The sequence below is a fragment of the Cupressus sempervirens genome, chromosome 5 (genome assembly GCF_028749045.1).
Source record: "Cupressus sempervirens isolate cs-2001-9-10 chromosome 5, ASM2874904v1, whole genome shotgun sequence".
In the NCBI taxonomy this organism is placed as follows: domain Eukaryota; kingdom Viridiplantae; phylum Streptophyta; class Pinopsida; order Cupressales; family Cupressaceae; genus Cupressus; species Cupressus sempervirens.
In genome coordinates this window covers 631,180,983-631,203,590 of record NC_143122.1, presented here as the reverse complement: position 1 = coordinate 631,203,590, position 22,608 = coordinate 631,180,983, and the positions used below count along the sequence as shown (strand labels likewise).

The window sequence follows — 22,608 nt, the reverse complement described above, 5'->3', positions numbered from 1 at the left end:
TCAGAATTGGAGGATCGTAATGGGGGAAGTAGAAGAACAAGTCAGATCTTGAAAGTACTCGAGGTGTTGAGGGCACTAGAGGTAGGCATGTAATGGATGTGCACATGGAAGAGAGTGTGACGGAAACCACCAAAATATAGCAATCAAAACAGTCCACTCAAGTCCAACACACAAGGGAGCAAGCAAGCAAGAAAGATGGTGACTCTGTTTACCATATGGGGTAAAAGGATTAATGCACACAGACAATAGACAAGAGCAACAGTACTCTTTTTATCATTCGCATATGCCAAAGACATTATATTATGCTTATCATGATGCTTACAATGATCCCGAAGGGTGTATATATACTTTTTGAAGAACCTTCTTGAAGGGGTCCGTCGGCTACATGACAAGAACCTTCCCGAAGGGACCCGTCAACTACATAACAATAACCTTCCCAAAGGGACCCATCGGCTACACAATATCTATTGACGACATCATCCCCCCAAAACAAAAAAGTCATCTCTGGACAACAATTACAAAATATCCGAGACAGATTAACAAAAAAAAGTACATTAACTGACTACTACAACAAAATAGATCTGTTTCTGTCACACCACTTTCACATTAGTCCCATACCTGCACCAAACTGGTCTCCAAACACCGTTGCATCTGTAGCCTCTGCTAACACAATACTGTTTCCTTAATCAAGCTAACCTTGATAGCCACCCATGCTGCTTTCTTTGCTTCCAACTTCTGAGTACCCTGAGCCAAGTGTCGTTGTACTGCTTTCAACTGGATGATCAGCTCCTCCCGATCTCTCTATGCATCCACCAAGACAGCCTCACATCCAACACCTACTCCAAGTGCCTCAGAGCGTATCACCCCTCTCGAAAGGCTTGCTCTGTTGCTCTCTCTACCTCTGGTACATAGACACTCTATGCCTACAGCAACTCCAAGTCTCATCAACTGGTCACACTTCCCACGACTGCTAACCGCACCAACTGGGGGTCTAGGGGGCATCACCCCCAGCAAGGTCGAGGGGCAGCGCCCTTGCCGCCAACACCAAATTAGCACTCTCAAACCCACACAAAACTCCATGGAACACACCATTTTTGTCATTTTCTTTCGATTACACACTCTTTCTGGCAACTGCTTATGTTTTCCCTTCCTTTTGGCATTATTCGTTACTCATTCCGAACTGTTTCAATCTGTCACCTTTTTTTTTTTTGCTCCTCTTCTAACTACTTCCTTTTGCCTTCTCTTCTTTACCCTTTCTCTAGACTTATTTTGTCAGCCATACAAGCTTTTGGTGGACTGTAACTTATTATCTCCTATGCCGTACAGGAAAAATAGAAGTGCAGTATGGTGTATAGTCAACGTGCAAACCTTTAGAAGACCGTACTGATCACAACACTAGAGTGGTTGAATGCCGTACTTGAATTGGAGGAAGACCGTACGGTGCCTACCAAATGCGACAGTAACAGGGCCATACGGTGATGGTACTACGCACTGAATAAGATACTTCTTCAAGGCCGCATGACATCGAATAGAAAACCCAACCTACAAATCTATACGATGTCAACAAAGAATCCAATCTTAAGACAGCATCTGAATCCGTACAATGTCCAACAAGTGATTCAATCTCAAGAACCATACGGTATCCAACAAGGAATACAATCTCAAAATCCATACTGTATCCAACAGAGAATGCAGGGAAGAAGGAAATTAGAAGTGCCTGTTCATACAGCTATGAGTCTTATATAAAGACTGTACAACTACAAGACTTCCGTACGGCGCATATCAGGTGCACTATAGTCACTGTACGGTGCCCAGCCACAAAGTTTAATCCTTTAAAATCCGTACACTCCCAAATCCGTACGAGTATGGGGGGTCTTATGCAAAGACCGTATGGCTACTGAAACTTCCGTACAGGCCTCTTAGGTGCAGACTAGTGACCGTACGGTGCCTAGATGAGTGTTTCCACTGGTTGAGAACACCTTAAAAATACCATTCCACTTCCAAGGTTATAACAAGAATATTCTTCTCGCCTCCTTTTATACACAATTGCTGCAATTGCTGGCCATACGGTAATAGGAGAGCCGTACGGTGACTTCCTCCTCTCTTTTTTTCCTTTTTTTCTTTTTCTTTTTTTTTTTTTTCTTTTTTCTTTTTTTTTAGACAATCAATTCTCCCTCTAAGATTCCTCCTTCTCCGACGAGGAGGAGGTCGTTCTGGCATGATACATCTTTAGCTTTGAGTCGTTGACTACCTCCGGTATTTCTTGCCCGTCTAATGTCCACAACTTTATTGCTCTGTTGTTGCCCACTTCCCGAATCTGGAATGGCCCGACCCATTTGACTTTAAACTTGTCTGGTTTGATTTCGTTCCGTCCATCATACTTCAACACCAACTATCCTGGTTGGAACTTGTTCAATTTCAGGTGTTTATCATGCCATGCCTTGCGCCTATTCTACGTTACCTTCGTGGCCCATTGTGCCTGCAATCGTCACTCATCCAGTTTATTTAAGTTACACGATCTCTCCCTCAGGTTTTCCATATCGCGCAGTTTGTTCTCGAAACTCGGTACCATGAATTTCGTCTTGCCATCAATAACTATACTCTTGATTTTAAAACCTTCACTCCATACAACTGAAGCTTTTATTAAACCCTTCCTCTTTGTTTCCTGTGCAGACCGTATGATGTGTTTTCCTTGCTACTGGCACCTTTCTACTATATCCGTGGTTCGACATAACATTTTCTTTCCGCACGATTTGTTCTTTGTATTTCGTACGATGGAATCTTTCCTTTTCTGAGTTCGTACTGTATGTTCTTCCCTTCAGCTTTAGCTGTAACCGCCTTTCCTTCTTCCACTTTTCTGTATTCCTTCAGGAATTCATTGTATTCCTTCGGACATTCATTTCCCTCTTCTTTCTCACCTTCGTCGACCCTTAACATATTACAACTAGGAAAGAGCTCGTAATCCTCCACCTGCCAATGAAAAAGGCTGTTCACCGAATCCAAATCATCGTCTGTCGATCGACCCTCCAACCGTAGGACTCCTTCCTCATTGGGTTCCAATCGTTGCTTTCCTTCATCCTCTTCTTCGGAATCAAAGGATACGGCTTCTTCGCCCACCATTTGTGTGTTTAAATCAATAGTGAATCGTCGTCCCCTACTTTCCATTGATAGTGTATTCTTCTTCCAGTCATGCTTAACCTTTGCTTGTACGAGCCATCCCCAACCCAAAATGGCATCATATCTCTCCTCTTCAGCAGGATGATGATGAAATTGAGTAAGAATGGCTGTGTTCCGATAGTTACTGGTTGTGCCATCGGGACTCCCAATGGTTTGATCCATAGTTCCAAGAATCACGGCGATTCATGCGATTCACGCGATTCGGCGATTCGATTCAAGTCAACCGATTTTCTGTGAATCGGTGAATCGAATCAGCGATAAAGGGTTTATGAAATAAGTTACTCACTAAATTTCAAGGGTTTTTTAAATTTTCCGATTCATGGCCGATTCGATTCCGATTCATGGCCAATTCACGATTTGATTCGGCCTTGCCGATTTCGATCTGATTCCGATTCTTGTTACTTTGGTTTGATCCCATGTTGGTCTGTCGTGAGCAACTAGAAGGTAGGTGGCCACAACGTTGACTGTCCCAACTTCTTCCAAGTATCTTCTGGTAGGACGTTTATCCCTGAACCTCCGTCCACAATTGTGTCTGTCAGAACAATTCCCAGAATTCCCATCTCGAGGACCGCCGGATGCCGTCCGGATGTGAGGGCTAGCAGCATTGGATCCTCTGCACTTGCGCCACTTTCTTTCTCCCTTCCCTGTTCCGCTGGTAATTTAGCAGTTGGAGCGATGTTTGTGAGTGTCGATCGGAGTTGAGGCATTGTGAGCAGCAGATCGTTTATTTTGATGGGTACCTCAATTTGTAATATCTGTCGTACGATGTTCTATTCTGCGCAGTTCCTTGCTGAGGTATCAATAGTGTCCAAGTGTGTTTTCTCTGCCTGCGTTGCTTTCTCAACTTCTGCCCGCACTTCCTCCAATCTCTTCTTTTCTTCTGTCGGGTCAGGGTACAGTCTTGCTTGCTTCCGTGTGATTGCCAGGACCTCTTCTTCGTCTGTCCCAATGGTGATCAAATTTACTCCTGATTTCGAACACTTGGCATCTTCATGATCTCCCGGACTGCACCATCTGCATAAAACTTTGGTGCGTTGGCCGTTGTACAGTCTTGAGCAAAGTGGCCCCACAAATTGTATGCTCGGCATTGAACCACTGGCCGTCCATTCGCATCGTACTGAATTCGACTGTGGCTCCCATTATTATTATTGGCATTGTTGTTATTATGCCCTCATCTATTATTTTTGTAGCCTCATGAGGTGTCACCCCCCGTACTAGTGTTGCCGCTCCCTCCTAACGCGGAAGCCTCCTGTGTTAGGAACACTTGTTGAGATCCTCTTGTTTTCATATTGAAGAGGCATTCTTTTGTAGAATGTCCCATGATCTAGCAAATCTTGCAAAACTGATTCTTCGGACAGGATCCCTTCGTATGACCTTCTGTCTTGCAATCTATGCACATAGCTCATTTCCCTTGGTCTCCTTCTGCATGTTCTTCAATTCTTTTCATCATTCGGATTATATCCTTTTGGAGGGCTCGAACCTTCTTGCTGCCCTGTTTGTCATCGCTGCTATCTTCTTCCGAAGACACATCGTCATCTGAATCAGATGAGCTACTCTTCTTCTTCTTTGTTGTTTTCTGCTCACTTTCTCAGTTCATCGCCCAATTGTATGCTTCAGTGTATGACAATGGCGGCACAATCTTCATTTTCTTCCGTAACTTCGATCATAGTCCTTCAATGAACCATCTTTTTGGCAACCCACCTACCGGCTTACTTTCCATTTTATTTATGAAGTCTTTTAATTTCCTAGCATATACTCGGATTGTTTCATTTTTCCCCTGCTTTGTGTTGTATATTTCTGCTACGATATCATTGTCGTCGTGCAGCAATTGAAATTCGGCGGTAAATTCCTTTTTAACATCTGCTCAATTGGTTAATTTTTGGGGATCCATATCGGCAAACCAATCAATTGCTACACCCCTTAGGGTTGCCGAAAATTGTCGCACCCATTCATTTGTGTCTGTTATGCCATTCGCTATCCAAATCGTTTCACATGTCTTACAGTGTTTGATTGGATCGGGCACTCCATCACCATCAAACTTTGGCAATTTTTCCTTTGGTCCAGCCATTATTGTTCGAGGTTGAGAGATTTGTTGTGTACCTGCATTGTTTTGCACACCCGCGCTATTCTGCACACCCGCGTTGTTCTGCACAGTCGTTTTATTTCCGACAATTGTGCTATTTGGTGAAAAAGGGTTTTCGTCAAATAAAGTTCGTTCCAAAAGTGTATCTCAGACGAAGAGTTCACTCCACGCTCGTGCTCCCTCGGCACTTTGAGCCATGCGAGTTAATCCCCTTCTGTCTGGATTCTCTTCTCTCGGCGTATGCAGGTTAAGAAATTCCTCCCTTGCTTCTTCCACCAAATCCAACTGCTCTCGAGTCTCTTCTAGCAATTCCTTAGTGCTTCGGTGTCCGTCGGCAATCTACTGAAACCTTCGTCTACGTTCGGTCTGTTGTGCCAAAATTAAATTCCCTTATGCTATGCATATTTCATCTTTTTCCTTCAGCTTATTCTTATTTTTGTTCAGCTGATTCGGCATAAGTCTTCATTCCTCTGCCTTTGTTCCAGGTCCATCGGGCAACGATGCCAAATGTTTACCGTATGGGGTAAACGGATTAATGCACACAGACAATAGACAAGAGCAGCAGTACTCCTTCAGGGGATGACTCACTCCTTGCAAAAGAAGATGAAAATGGCGCCTTTGTCCTCATACATCGATGCCTACAATCAAGCAATGGACATCAAGAATGAAAACAAGACATCCTCCCAAGGGAATAGGAAGATAGACAATGAGGGCAACACTGAGTGTAGTAACAATGATGAATTGACAACAATCTAGGTCCTAAGGCGGGATATAATGAGAATGAAGAAAGAATTGAAGGCTGAGAAAGGAACCAATGAAGAAAGTAATGAACAATGGTGTACTAAGTGAAATTGAGGGCCACACAAAAGGTAATAGTCCAAAATGAAGTTTTGTGAGATTTACGAGGTGGTGGGCATTCAATGAAGAATACTCCATATAATTTGAAGCCTAGAAGTGTGCAAGTACTCTTTGCACAGGGAAAGTCCACTCCATCAAAGTCACAAAATGTATTGTCAAGAGGTTATGGAAATCAAGAAGTATGGCAAAATCAAGCATAGTACAACTCCAAATAATGTTGAATCATACAATGTAGTGAATAGAGACACTTTGCAAGAGACTACCAAAATCAAATAGACAGTGTACAATTATTGTGAAAATGGCGCAATGGAGGTGACCATGAAGACACCAATTGTCCAAAGCAAAAGAGTATTACTATGTTGGCCATAGACGAACAAGACAAAGTAGTTTTGGCAATCATGAGAGCATAGATGAAGAAGTCGGTGAACCCAAAACCTCGTACGGAGAAGGAAAGACTCCAAGAAGCCAAAACAGAAGTAGAAGTGATGACGAAGGAACAAATAATCTCCAACAGAACTGCAAGTACATCAATATGATTAGAGCTAGAGAACATAGTTCAAAAGGTGATATAGATAACCATGCCCATTAGGGTGGCATACCTTCAAACTATGCAACAATTAAGAGTGACAATCACCAACATGGTTAATAACAACACACTAAACTGACATCAATATAAGTCACAAGGGGAACCAATGACAAAATCACCACCCAAAGACAACTAGGCCATTGACACTATGTTGCTAACAATGAGCATTAGAAGGAAGCCAATTGTTGTTAAGATGGAAATAACAAGGAAAAAACTAACAAACACCATTTCTTGCAAAGGCTAGGGAGTCAATATGTTGTCGAAGAAAACTTGAATGTGCCTTGAGAAGCCAACACTCTAGCAACCAACCTTCCACATGGTAGGTGTTCACCAACATGGAATTAAGCTATTGAGAACATTGATAACAAAAAGGTAATAATTGGCACACAATGTTTTTTCTTAGATTTCATATTTATCCAATTCGAAAAGAAAAAGAATGACATGCTTCTTGGGAGATTTGTTGATCACCGCCAAGGCAAAGCACAATTGGAAGAAAAATACAATAACCATTGAGAGTAAAGGGATGAAGTACATCATCGACTTGAGGAATTAGGCGGTGAGCAAAGAATTGGCATCCTCAGAGTCAAAATCTAAAGATGGAAATTTTGCGATTAATGAATGGAAGAAAGCAATGGAACCTAACAATGAAGGGGTTGCAGAGCTAGAATATTGTTCTGAAGATTATATGAGAGCCCTAAATAGACTATTTCACTAGCAAATGAAGGACTAAGAGGTATCCCACTCAACATGTAATTTCGTTGAAGCCACAATTCTCTGTGAAGAGCAATTGATGAAAGTGCATAAAGTTATGGAAGATACATCTAATAGTACAAAGACCAAAATATGTAATATGGAGTGTATAAGGGATTGTCAAAGGAAATCCACATCACCAAAAATTCTTTCAATCCTCTCTATGTAATTATTAGCAGCATAAATAGAACAAATTCCTATGTCCTCCTCATTGAGTTTAAGGATAACCCAAACTACCTTATTGCAGGGTGACCATCCCCATTGTTAAGTTTTTAGGATCACTACAAATGTAATGGCACTATATATAGGAGTATAGGAGACATGTCTCTATGATAATCAATATTGGTTATTGTGAGTTAATTACGTTAGACATTATTAGCTACTATATATATATATATATATATATATATATATATATTGTGTTAAACCAATAACCATAGGGGATTAACTCTAGATCAATTCAATTCAACCGAAGCTACAACATTAACACTCCCTCTTAGCTAGGGAGGATTGTTGTAGAACACATTATGCTCTCAAGCATATTAAGAGATCATCTCAATATGATATTCTTGAAAAAAACATATTTACGGATATCAACATATATCCATCAAAATAGATGTTATCATTCGATATCATCTGAAGTATGATTCAACGAGGAATATCAACCATGTGATATGCATCATACTTAAATTCTCTTGGTATGTGCATTGGCATCATGTCCATGATGTCTACCAAGAGAATATGTCATATCCTACAAGGATATGGGTTATCTAATCTCCGGCACACTCTGGGACACAAACTAAATGTAGTCTATCAAATAACAGCCATGATCTCAAGGATAGCAACATAATGTAGTCCATCATGACAAGTATCATGATCTTCGGCACATTCTAGGACAGCAACTTAATGTAGTCTATCATGTTGTGTTCATTATCATGATCTCCGAACATTTTGGGACAACTAAATGTAGTCCATCATGATAACAGGTCAAGCCATTATTAAGATCATCACAAACAAATCAATTAAAGATCGTCACCTTTCATGACATTTTCCACATATGCACAATAGTAACTCACATGATATCCAACATGAACCATGTCAAAGGGTGGATCCACCATAGCTGCTTCTAGTGGGTGGAACAAACTCTTTCACCTTGAACTTCTCTCACAAAGAAGAATGCATTACAAGGGATTTCACCTCTAACTTCTTCCTCGTTAAGCAGATCTCAATCAGCCAAGGTTGCTTGTTGGAGTCCCTCTAAAACAAAATGTCCAAGATCCTCTAATGTCAACTGAAGTAGATCCTTTAATTACTCACTCTTGAACTACTAACCTAAGATCATCTGAATAACCAATCTTGATCTTAGAATAAAATTCCATCTCAGTCTGCTCCCTCTCGATGAAAGAGCCCCTTGTCTTGTCTTTATTTCATAGTCCCATAATGTTATCCCTCAACATTCCTAATGCATCATTCTTCTTTTCCTAGAAGAATATTCCTATAGACCAAGGAATGGAACAAGAGTACATCAAGGCAAATGGCTCTTATTATTCATATAAACAAGAGAGTACAATAAGCAAGTAATTATAATACTCAAAAATAATAAATACTTATCTGGACATCAACATCATTAATACAAGTTGCTCCAATGAAGGCCCATATGTATCAATCAAAAGATGATTCAGATTTGAAAATGTGATAATATCCCTTCCCTTACATCTCCCTTCTAAAGATGGTTCAAGTGAGAATGGAACATTAGTTATTATTCCCCCCTACAATGTAAAATTCTCACTCTTATATCATTGAACAATTTTGCATCAATTATCAAAAACTTCTTTTTGTTTAGTAGCTCTCAGAACCTTAGTCTATTTGTACTACAGAATGACGTTATAGGAGTAATCAAGCTAAGCTTTCAGCTCAGAGTCTTACGAGAAGCTCGTGTCTTTTGGTAATGTTCAACTTCAACATGAAGTAGTCACACTTTATAATGCTTAGAATCTTTAGGATGATCTTGTACCATCTCTGATGTATGCATACAGGCCATTATATAAATGATTGTTATGCATTTCTTGACATTTCAATCACTCCAATTCACAGCTTCTATTACAGATCTTCTTTGAACTTAATCATCTTTCTGTAGGTAAAGGCAGAATGTCCACTTTGTCGAATCTCTTGTATTCCAATACTCTAGCATGGTGACGAGGAGACTAAAGGAATGAACCGAGTTGTGTCTCTTCTAAACTACATCAATGCCAACCACATTAGCAACAAAGATCACAGGCTCTTGCCAGAGAGTCAGAATGCCCAAAACATCAGCTAGGATCTGCAGACTTTCAAGTAGACATATTCTGACTCAAATATAAGTTGAAATGTATTGGAATTTTGTTCAGTTATTTCCAAACCAAGAAATTTAGAAACTCCACGCATAACAAGGAAAGTCTTCACGCAAAGTATCTACTCAACAGTTGTCACCAATACATTTATCATCTTGATCTCAGTTCAATTTACAATTCACCTTATACAGCTATGCCAAAACTTGGGATCCTTATCAACATAGAATTCACGCAACAACAAAAACTTCAAATCTAATTGCTCAATCTCTAGCTATAGAAGCATCAAAAAAACCTTCCTTCAAATCCATGCACCAAGCTTTCTTGTCACTGTTCCCTTAATAAATTGCCATTGACAAAAACAATTGCTTTCAAGCAATTGCCAATACTAAGGATGAGTAACCAATATATATTTAGGGGAGGATGTTGAATATAAAGTCAATATTCAGGAATACGAAGTGAACATTTCTCAATAACTTCTACAATTGCAAGTGATAATCATTTGGAAGTCGTCACTTCCTCATGATGAACACAAGGGGGTAGGCTCACCAAAATCATGTAGTCACCCACATGGATTTTTCAAACTCCCTCTGAATATCAATCTTCAGAGCTCCTCAGCCAATGTTGCTTCTGATGAAGTGTTGAACTCCCTTTGAATCTAATATCAGTCATCCTTTTCCTGCAAGACCATCCTCGGAGAGAAAGGAAAAATCGAGGCAAATAGCTCTTATAGTACGTATAGAAATACAAATAAGAGAGAGATTAATATAATACTCATGGATAATGAATAATTCTACATAATAATAAAAGATCATTCCAATATAATATAGATAATTGTCTAATTTAAACATATAAGCCTATATTTCATCTTCTATTTATATAATATAATCTATATTTTCAACATTTTATTTCCTTATTAATGCCAGATATAATAATCTAAGGTGACCAATTTCACTTATATTCATAACAAATTGTTTAAAAAATAAGTTTTACTTATATAAATATATGATCACCATATATGATATGTTCATATATATAAACATATAAAATAACATGAAAAGAAAATTGTATAATAAACTTCTTTAACAATTAAAAACAACTTTTTTATTTAATAAAACACATTACCTTTACAGCACATACCTCAAATGTTTTACCCCCCTAAATTTCGGGTTTCAATTCTCCTTCCTATTTGTGATCCTTATAATATATATATTATGTCTTCTCCTTATGACTTTAGATTCCCCACGTTTTTTTCTTATCGTGAGTGGTAGATTAAATACTTCCAAATTTGTTTCAAATGATGAGTGAATCATATAACATGGCCTCTAAACCAAATTCCTTTTCTCACACTGTGAACCACTTCTGTAATTCAATGTACACATATATGGTAGGTTATGTATTCCCTTATATTATAAATGATTTTATACTCCTTGCCAAATAATGGTTTGATTTAGGTATCGTCCTCTTTGTATTGTCGGTTTATTTTGTCCCTTCTTATATGTCTCTAAATCGGTGTACACAACAGTCCATGTAGTACAGTTTGCAGAGAACAACACACAATTGGATATATTTATAGATAGTAGCGTGACCGGAACAATCACCACAGATGTATTTAAATGGTAACGTGACCAAATCAACATAGATGTTTTCCTAAGCCTTGCAAAGCCAATACTTCTAATTAATTATTTTCTTTTATGATGTAGTACGTAATAAGTACGTAATAAAGTAATGTTGTAATTAGAACTAGTTAAGCTTTGTCGAGAGAGGGTAGTTAAGAAGCAAGGGGATGCGTTTGTTGGTTTTCCCAACCGACTGATCATTATATAATAACTTTGGAATATGGATGATGTACTCATGTTTTTGGTACTCAGTAAAGTAATAATATTTCCTCACCATTTGGTATTCTGGTAATGAATGTATTACTGGTACTATTAAAGTCGTGTTATATTATTCTGTATATTGTGCATTGATAACCATTCTACATTTTGGCGTTGTTGCCTAAGTTCGAACCTTAAGGTCGTCGACTAGGCAAATTAGGTGATGCAACGAATGGAGGCATTTTTCTCGGGACTACCAGAATGGTGGAGGACAGAACAAAGGAACGTTGTGTAAATGGTGTAGACCAGGTAATCATGAGGATGCCAATCACCCCAAACAAAAAGGGGTGAACATGTTGGACATTGCAGAACCAAGAAGCGAAGTATTGATCATCACCAGAATGCAAGCCAGGAAACTTACATATCAGGATGTAACTATGGAAAATGAAAGATTTGAAGAAGCTAGACAGGACATTTGAGGTAACATGGCAGAGGAAGGGAAAGCAAATACAACCAAACTTCCACCCACTCGGCATGTACCAAACATCATAAAACAAGTACTGGAACCACCATTCCCGTGAAAATTACGGATAACACAAGGAGCAAGTATCAAAGGAGTGTCCTCCGAGGAGGAGAAGAAAGAGGAAGCACTAGCAAGAAAAGAGACTAACAACCTATTCACCATAGGAATGGGGAGGACACCTGCAGTGGTGGAAATGGAGATAATGGAATGTAAACTATCAAATACTATCGTCGACGGATGTTCAAGCGTAAATGTCCTACCTAAAGAGACTTGGAACATACTAGGGAAACCTACACTCTGACCACCCACATTCCAACTGGTGGGTGCAAACCAACATGGAATCAAGCTGATAGGAACTTTGATGGGACAAAAGTAGTAATTGGAACACAAAATTTCTTGGACTTTGTGGTAATTGTCCTGGAGAAGAAGGGGTACGATGCATTATTGGGGAGAGGATGGCTAACCTCATCATAAGCTAATCACAAATGGCAAAATAAAAACCCTTTCCATTGAAGTGGATCGTAGGAAGTACACAATTGACCTAAGGAACTAGTTAGTAAGTCAAGAACTCGCCTCTAATTCAGAAGCCAAGGGAGACGTTGGTAATGGAATTGAGCCAAATGAAGAAGGCATTCTACGACTGGGAGAATGTTCACAAGATAAAACGAGTTCCCTTAATGGTTTGTTTCACTAGCAAATGGGGGATTCTAAAGTGTTGCAACCAGAGTGCAATATGTTGCAGATTCAAGAGATGGACCTTACTGAAGGTTATTCAGAGTGTTACAAGGATCACATAGAAGGCACGACCTCAATTGATGATACCCCAACACATACATTCCATAAGGATAAAAAAATAGAACATGAGGAGGCTAAGCTGGAGGAATTGAAAAGGGAGTTGTCTTCTACTATTTATTCCATAGATAAAAAAGAAAAAGGCCAGTTGGAGGAAAGAAAGGAGGAAATATAGAGAAGGTAAAGGAGAGGAAGATAAAAACGAAGAACTAAAGGGAAAATAATAAAATCAAAATACAACCCTAAATACAAAAGATGGAGAAATAAAACAATGGTATCGGCAAAAGAAAATCGCGTACCAAGAAACATCATACGCAGCTTTGGAATACAAGTACGAAGATTAGGAGTGCACAAGGGAATTGCAGTACGAAGGGCATTCCTCATACGTGAGATCGGAGTATAGAGGCATGCTGGAGTACAAAGGACAACCGTACGACCAGCAATAGGAGGGCATATTAGTGCATGAGTATTAGAGGGAGAATTCTCGTACAACAAAGGGAAGACACAACAAGGCCAGTCCGCATACGCATATGGATGATAGGGCAGCCATATACGGTTGGTCATACTGGAGAAGTTAGCACGAAGGAATGCTAGTATGGAGGAATGGTGGTACTGAGGATGTTAGTACGAAGGATTTTAGTACAGAGGATGTTGGTACAAAGGATGTTAGAAAGGAGGATGTTGGTACAGAGGATGTTGGTATAGAGGATGTGGGTATGGAAGATGCTGGTACAAAGAATGCTACGAAGGATATTGGTACAAAGATGTTAGTACGGAGGATGTTAATACGAAGAATGTTGGTACAGAGGATGTTGGTACAGAGGATGCTGGTATGGAGAATGTTGGTACGAAGGATGTTGGTACGAAGAATATTGGTATGGAGGATGCTAGTACGAAGGGTATTAAAGATGCCTATTCGTTCCCAAAATCGCAAATTGGAAATCCAAGAGCCTGCCACTTCTCCAATAGGATTCCGCAATCAGTTTTGGCCAACAAACAAGAATCACCTTGATTCCCCTACACTTTAGGCTCCGCTACACCTAGGCGGGTAGACCTTCTCCTCAAACCTAATCACTTAGTTAAGAGCTTGTCTATAGCGAATTTAAGCTTTGGAGAGTTCTTCAATTGGCAAAGTCCTCGAACTCGATCAAAATGAAACTGAATGCTAAGTATTTGAAATAATTGAATGAATTGTATAAGGTTTTTTATTTAACAATGGTTTTGAGGTTGTAAGAAGGAAGTTATAGATTTTCTGACTTCAAATATAAATCCAATAGACTAGTGCTTTTACTTATTCAGGCAAAAAAGTCAACTACAATGAAGATTATAACATACAACTTTATAATGTTCTATGCACACAAACTATAAATAGTTTAATGATCAAGACACAACGGATCAAATATATATATACGCAATTCTAAACTAGTCCAGATTACGCTTTAACTCCTAAGGTCGAGGAGACAGACTCGACACAGATTCGCAAATAATTAAATATTTCACAATATCTACATTGATCGAGTTTAAAATGTCATAGATGACCACGTCCACTTATCTGACATAAATTGTTTATGGAATTTCTAAAATAATGATAAAGGACGAATCAACTGAAGTTTAAATCTCCATGCCTTCAATAAAAATAAACAAAAAGGCCTTTTATTTTATTACTAAAATAAAATATTTGAATTTACATTATAAAGTCATATTAAGACTCATTATTCCTCCATCCATATAAATATAAAATACATTCTCTTCAGAATATGTGAATGTCGAATGTGTCTTGTTTTCAAATAAACTAGTTAATATTTATATCCTATTTGTTTGAGGCGTGACTTTTCAAAGTCAAGGGCACATTATTTAGAAATAAATCACACCTTTCTTAATTATAATTCAATACTTATGATTCCAAAAGAAGATTATAATCACCGCTCCTTAAACATATAATTATTTTATTTGCAGATCGTATGGATCATCGAGCAACAACTTCATTGTGTTGTGACACTATAGGAAGCACCATTTGGAAATTTCAACACCTCAAATGATCTTCATTCCACCCTAACCACGGCATCTTGCAATCATCTTATCTTAGTCTCATGGCATGAGTTGTTCTCCAATAAGCTATGCCAAGTTATAATCTAATCCACGATCATGAAAGGAGATTTGCCAAGCTTTTTCATCGCACGATCTTAATGGCTTTGTTTTTGCTCTCTGTGTGTATTATCAATATTTGTACTGATTTTCTTTTGAGCTTCCACGATGGATGAAATTTTTGTCTATTCATAATCTTACTTTGAAAACAGTACGCCACTATAGACCCAATCTTCATTGTTGTTGTCACCAAAGGTATATGATGTGTCGTGTGAAATATTTATGTTCAAACATTGGTTCTTTTATTGACCATGGTTGTAGGGAGTGTCATCAGTGCAAAGTGAACATGAATATTATCTCTGGAGTAGCTATTGCCAACATGGATATCTACTGTCATATATGCTCCAATGGCTAGTGCATATACATAGGATTTTGAGGATCTTATTTTCTTCCACACCTCTATGTATCGCTATATCCAATTTCAACCAAACCAAGGTCATCACTACTATATATTTGCGTATGCGGACACCATTACTAACGTGGATGCCTTCTACACTAGCTCAACATGAGTTCAAAGGTCATATACTCCTCAAGTTGATCGTGTTTACTGTTCAATGAGTCCATTATTTCATTTTATTCCATTCCTAGAAGAAAAATGTTTTCCTCTTCATTGTAGATGCTCACACATCTTTGGTTGATGTTCTTGGTGATGTCACAAGTTACAACAGACGAACTATCTGATAATGAATTCTCTTCACATAGGGAACAAGATGCATGAACTATGCCTAAGGGGCCTCTTGCATCCATAGCTAACACACCTGGAGTATATGTTGGTGCTACCTGATATGTCTCACCCACTCAATTAAAGCATATACATATTTAAGCTTGTATCTATAAAGATGGAATCTCGATGTTCATCCTCTACACGGCCAAGTAATTTATGCAACCTGAGTCTCTACATTACTATAGCAAACATATGCAGGAATATATGACCCTCGTTCTCCTATAGATGCTATCTGTATTTCAAGCTTCCTATCAATAAGCAGATGATCAACGTAATATTAAAATGGTTTTGATATATATCAGCTTTTTCGTTACAATAAGGATCACACTTCAAAGTAATCTTAGTTTACACCTGTCCCCTTGGCTTATACCCTTTTCCTATCAAATGAGGTGTATTGAACATTTTCTAAATTCATCACCGTTGTTTCTCTTCAGATTCTTTCACTGATGATTCAAGAGATACGGTAGGAAGTACCCTTCATATACTTGTAAGCAATGCAATAACTACTTCATCACTGAAAAGAATTTTGTTCTCAAGTTCTTTTATGCATTCAAATTGATTTGTTTTTTATCTGTTTACATAAACTCTAAACATAGCTCATACAACAAAGCTTGTAATGGCAGTGGTTGATTCCTCAAAAAGAGTCAATCCTCAGCCAACCTTTTGTCTTGAATGCATAATTTTCATAATGGATTTTAGCATTATGGTATTTATATGATAGAAAGACTCAAGAGAGAGCACAAATGGAGGCTTTAATTTGCAAAAATCATGCTCCATCAATGCCATAGATGGAGTCCGTACAGGCAGGAAGGAAGTACGATGCAAATAAATGGATTCAAGCTATAGGCAACAAGGAAGTACAAGGGGGCAATCTCATGGAGGGAACAAGTATAGGGATGAAAGTAGCACAAGATGAGGACACACTGTTGGCAAAAGCAGATAAATTGTTGGAATTTTTTTAAATGATACCTCCCCCATCACCAGTACCCTTGGAGATGGAGACAAAAGACCAAATGGAAACTCGGGAGCACTTGGAACCATTAGAAGCAGCACTAGCAACACTCTAAATTGAGGAAAAAGCCAAAAAAATCCTTAACAAATTATAGGGAATGGAACGGGCTACTAAGGAGATCATAACACAGGCTCACGGACAAAACTTGGATGCCACCATCAGAGCAACAAAGTCACTAGTAGCAATTATGAGGACCAATTGCTATACAGATTGGAGTTTACTTAAACAGAGTAGGGTCGTACATGAAGAGGCAGCAAAAATATGGAAGGCCGGACATATAGTACCCTTGACACTTGAGCAGCCACCTCTCATGCACACACTTGCAGAAATGGAGGTGGCATTTAGAAAGACATACTTGGAACTTCAGCAGGGAAATGAATTGACAAGACGAATGGAAAGAAGAAAAAGTTGTTCTAAAAGAAAAATGGAAGATGGAAAAAGCTGACCTAGAAGAGAAATTAGCAGCAGCAAAAGAGAAGAAGAAGAAGAGAAGAAGATGGATTTGTTGCATGTACTCCAAGGCGTTTGTGCCAAGCACAAGGCTACTGAATGGGATCTCCTACGCCTTCGTGGAGCCTCAAGTCCAAGGATGTCGTCACAACCTACACCATGAAGTTTGATTTTCTTTTTAGTTTTGTTGGGTAGTCGTATGGAAGACAACCTCTTTTTTGGGAGGGATAAATATAGTAGGTAATAAAGTAATGTTGTAATTAGAACTAGTTAAGCTTTGTCGGGAGAGGGTAGTTAGGAAGCGGGGGGATGCACCTATTGGTCTTCCCAACCAACCGACCATTATATAAGAACTTTGGAATATGGATGATGTACTAATGTTTTTGGTAATCAATAAAGTAATAATATTTCCTCGCCATTTGATATTCTGGTAATGAATGTTTTGCTAGTACTGTTGAATCCATGTTATATTATTCTGTATATTATGCAATGATAACCATTCTACATATGACATCGGTGGTCTTGTGTTTATACTGTCCATCATGGCTTGTCATTACACTTGTTTGTTGTCCCAATACAAGAACCTATGTGAGCGTTTGGTGAAAGCATTTAAGCCATTTTTCACAAGAAATACATTCTGTGATAGCCTGATATGCCGAACTTTAATATATTTTTCACGGTCTATGGTAAAATCTCCTTTACTTAAATACTTAATGATATCAACAGGTTAAGTCAACAGAAATAAATAAATAGACTTAAACTTGAAGTTGTTGCTTCAAGATATTGCTAACATCTTTGAAGCTTCCCATGCCACTGTGAAGAATGAGACTGTTGCTGCAAGACCATGAATTGCCCAACCAAGAGGTATTCATTTTATTGTAAGGTTGGAGTATTTCTTCTCTGATTTTGAAAGATGTTTGTTTTTTCTCATTTGCAGTCTGGCTCTAATACCATGTTAAGTTTTTAGGATCACTGCAAATGTAATGGCACTATATATAGGAGTATAAGAGACATGTCTCTTCGATAATCAATATTGGTTATTGTACGTTAATTACATTAGACGTTATTAACAACAATATATGTGTGTGTGTGTGTCTAATTGATGATTAATCAAATGCAATAGTGTTAAATCAATAACCATAGGGGTTTAACCCTAGATCAATTCAATCCTACTGAGGCTACAACATAAACACCCATCTCATAATCTGATTGTTCCACCTGCAACTAATAAGAATAGTTGTTCCTCCCTTACCTTCATTATGATTACTACTAAAATAGATAGCATCCTTCTAGATGTACTGAGCGTTAATATCAAGTGTAAATTGTACATCTTTGAGCTCTTGTAATTGTATTTCCTATCTGAGGATTCCAACCCCCTAATATTCCATGAGATACAGTTCAACACCACCGGCAACAGTTTAGGTTCAACATCCATGCAAGCCCTAACATATTGTAACACTTGGGCAATTGACCTTTAGAATTTCTTCTCCCAACTTTGTTGGCAATAGACCCACTAAGCTTGCCTCTTTTCCTTCTGAATTCAAAAGTTTGCTCAGCTCCTTTTTGCCTCTTTTTTTCTTTATATTACCATTCTTTTCCTTGGCTTTCCTAGGTTCGAAACCCCTCATAGTTTCTAAGGACTCCTTTTTATTAAGATTTCTTTTGTAAGGCACAATAGCCCACTTATAATCACAATCATCATCCACTATGTCCCCATTCTCAAATTGCCCTCCCAAGATAGGGATCTCACAAATATGGATAGGGAGAAGCTCTTCTTCTTTATCTACATGGTCATGACCAATTGAGAGGAGCACCCAAGGTAAACTTGCTCAAAGGTTATATTAGCATTAATGATCCCACTGGAAGGAACCAAATCATCACTAAATTAAACACTAGGAGCATGAGTCATGTCACAAGATTGAGACTTAGGATGCCCCTCTCTACTACCCACCACCAAATTGGTAGTAAGGACTGTGTCCTCTTTACGGAAGTATCGGACCCCATCCCCTACTGGGGGAGTAAAACCACTAAGGCTATCAGGCTTGTTATCATGCTTCCTCTTTCTTAGCCCTATGTAAAGATGAGCTTCAATCCTTCTAGTGTCAAAAACCTTTTTATTTTATCCGATACAAGTTGCTGTGCATTTTGTATCCTAAGCTTAAGTAGAATGGGATAGGCCTAGGTTGTGGGGTGATGTCCAGGATAAAGGGTGGGAGCAAGGTGAGAGAAGCATCTCTAATGGTTTGATGAAGACTATCCAATTCTATCAATATGGGGGCATGGGAAGGGGAATCAAGGAGAGCCAGCCCATAGGTGTTTGGAGGAGTGGCAGTTTTTGGGGGGATAGAAATAAGGAGTAAGGAGTTTTGGGCAGGTTTGGGGCTACAACACTAAAGTTACTCAAACCCGTAGGGTTATTCTTCCCCAAGGATATGTCCATAGGATATGTCCCAAAGACAAGGTTTTTAAGGATTCATTTCCAAAGAATATTCGAGATATTTTTTAACTGTGACCCACCTAGGGCACAACAAGGTTGCAACTTCCTCAAAGTTGGCATCAAGGGACCAACCAATGGCTCTAAAGTAGCCATTCCAACTGACCAAGACTTTTTTTAGGACTTCCTTCTGGCTACGTGCAACTTTAAAGAAAATGATACACAAACCCTATTGAATCATTCGACAAGAAGATTTATTAAACCCTAGCTTTAAATGCATATAGATTGCAGATAGTTGTTCATAAAATTCCTAAAAGGAAGTTTGTTATGGTCAAGCATCACAAGAAAGATAGCCTCATCTCTTACTCTAGACTTCTCATGGTCCAATGCTATAATCATTTCAAAAAAATAGGCATAATAGTGAGAATAGTGTCAAATGAATGCTTACCAAGTCATCCTCCATTCCTAGAAGGGGCCTTACCCTGAGAAGAGATGAATTTGGTGCCTCCCACACCTTGTTGAGCATTTTCCACCACCACCGTGCAAGATGTCTCCCTCAAATTAGTAGAGTCGACCCCGTTTTAGGGATGCATCTACAGGAGTTATTATACATATAAGGACAGCAATAAATGCATACCTGGGCATGAGACTATGAGGATCGCCTTCGCACGTGTGATGACCTTCATGGATAGTTAAAAACCAGCCCCAAGTTGTGGACCCCAAACTCTCTTTCTAAATCTAACTATTTACCATTCTCCATACTTTCACAAAGACTACATACATATATGCATGTGTTTGTGTGCATACAAATATATAGACATGTATATGTATAAATACATACATACATACATACATACATACATACATATACATATATATATATATATATATGATATTGAAATTTTAAACTATCAATCAACATTATCTTTATTACTATGATTTGATCAATGATGTCAATGATGAAGTACTGCACAATCAAAGATTAAAATGTCAATATTATTTTATTTAATATATATGTGTGTAAAATGATCTTTATCACTATCATTAATCAATGATGAAGTACCATACTATCAAAGATTCAAATAAAATATTGTATATACAGCTGTGTTCAGCTATACCGTGCCCAAGGAAAAAGGAAGTGTTATTCCAGCATACTAAAACCCCATACAAGATCCCGCAACTTATGAATAATTAAAACATGTGATTTTTACCCTCATTTTAAAATTAAAAAAATTGTGACAATAAACTATACGATTTCCAAAGGGAAAATTTTCTGAAAACTGTACTAGAAAATTTATTAGAACTTTCATTTTGAAATTAGACAATGCCATATAGTTAATCAATTTGTAACCCAACTTACAGGCCATCCCATCCAACATTGAGAATGATTCTCCCATTCTGCAGGCATATGGTATCCACACTCTGCTGGGCTAGCTTTATTTTCCATACCTCTGAGGTATTTGTCCCAGAAATACTCCTGTTCAAGTCATTTTACTTATCCACTTTAATACAACATAAATGATAAAGTATGAACAATTACATGGCCTCGGCTAATATTAAATATACATTTGTAAATGTGAAATGTCCAATCCATATTGCATAAGGGAAAACCAAAATAATTGAGGAAAATAAATTTAAATTTACATGCACAATAGCAGCAAACAACCAATTTATATACTAAGTCAAATGCAAGTGATGAGCATACATTCAATTTAAATACAAATAGTCGAAACAAGAGGTGCAAAGCTATCAACCATCTGAAGGCTGGGATGTGTTTGCGAGTAAGGACAACATACAGAATTAAAACACTGTTTGTGGATACATAATATGTTTTTTAAGCGAGTACCATAGATGAGTTTGGTTTAAAAAATGCAGTTCTAAGTTTCAAACGAAAATAAGATGAAAGTTCACCAAGGAACATATATGCATCCAATCTTCACCTGCAGCAAGATTTTAAAAACTTCAGGAGAGAGCACTTCTCCTGTCTAGCTAAAAATTGTATTAAAATAACTGAATCAAACATGGACATAAGGACTGAATATTTATTATGCTAAAGAAACAGACATAGAAAGTTATGGAAGCAGTTACCACAGCAATAAGGGAGTTGGAAATTTAAAAAATTCAAAACCTAATCTTTCAGACAGCATCTTTTCAGCTATAGATGGAACTAGATCAGAAATGCTTGGAAACGCCAGGGACAAAGAGCATTATTTCCATTGATAGTATTATGAGGTGGAAAGGAACCAACAGGGTTACATCCTTGAAGTAAAATAATAATAGGTTGGATCAACTTTGGCAATGCCTAAGACAAATTTATGGGTTTTCTAAACAGAGTATCATATGGATTAAAGTTTTTGACAAAACAACTGAGGGAATGTGTTGTATTGTAGTCACAACATAGTGTTCGGGGTGTGTTATTGCCTTTTTTGTCTTAAGTTCCGGGTCTACAAAGTAGTTAGGATGATACATGATTTACATTGCGTCAATTGGTTTTAGGTAAATGTGAGCATTCAGTTCCCTTCAGTCTCTTTAGGGTTTTCTTCACTATTGGTAATAAATTGAAGGAAAGCCCTAACCGGGAAATCCAATTTTGATCATCCTGAAGTCAATCTAATATCAAGATCCCAATCTGAAATATAAAACCCTCAAATGCATTCCCATGCGTCCAACTATGAATCTGCACATCCCATGCCATGCTTCACAAAACCTTCGCGAGCCCCCCATTAGCCCTCTTTGTGTTAAAAATTGGATTGTTCACCTTTGCATGAGCAACTGCACCTATTTTACTTTTTACTTTGCATTGAAGTCTCTTCTTTCCCATAGATCATTTTGTAATCTGTACTATTTGACTCGTAGTAAGTGGTGTCAGAGTTTCAGTTGATCTACTATCACCATTGCAAAAACAACCAAGGCAGTTTATCGAAGAAAAA

At 38.2% G+C, this 22,608-nt stretch overlaps 1 protein-coding gene across 1 annotated transcript in view; it reads right to left on the bottom strand.

Annotated features, from left to right (window-relative positions):
* Window positions 1–22,608, bottom strand: part of EMB1873 (porphyromonas-type peptidyl-arginine deiminase family protein) — a 74,249-nt gene that overhangs the window by 34,885 nt on the left and 16,756 nt on the right. The window contains exon 2 of the mRNA XM_089832135.1: window positions 21,039–21,155. Within this exon, the coding sequence (XP_089688261.1) occupies window positions 21,039–21,125 (87 nt within the window). The 5' untranslated portion in view covers window positions 21,126–21,155. The remainder of the gene's footprint in view (window positions 1–21,038; window positions 21,156–22,608) is intronic.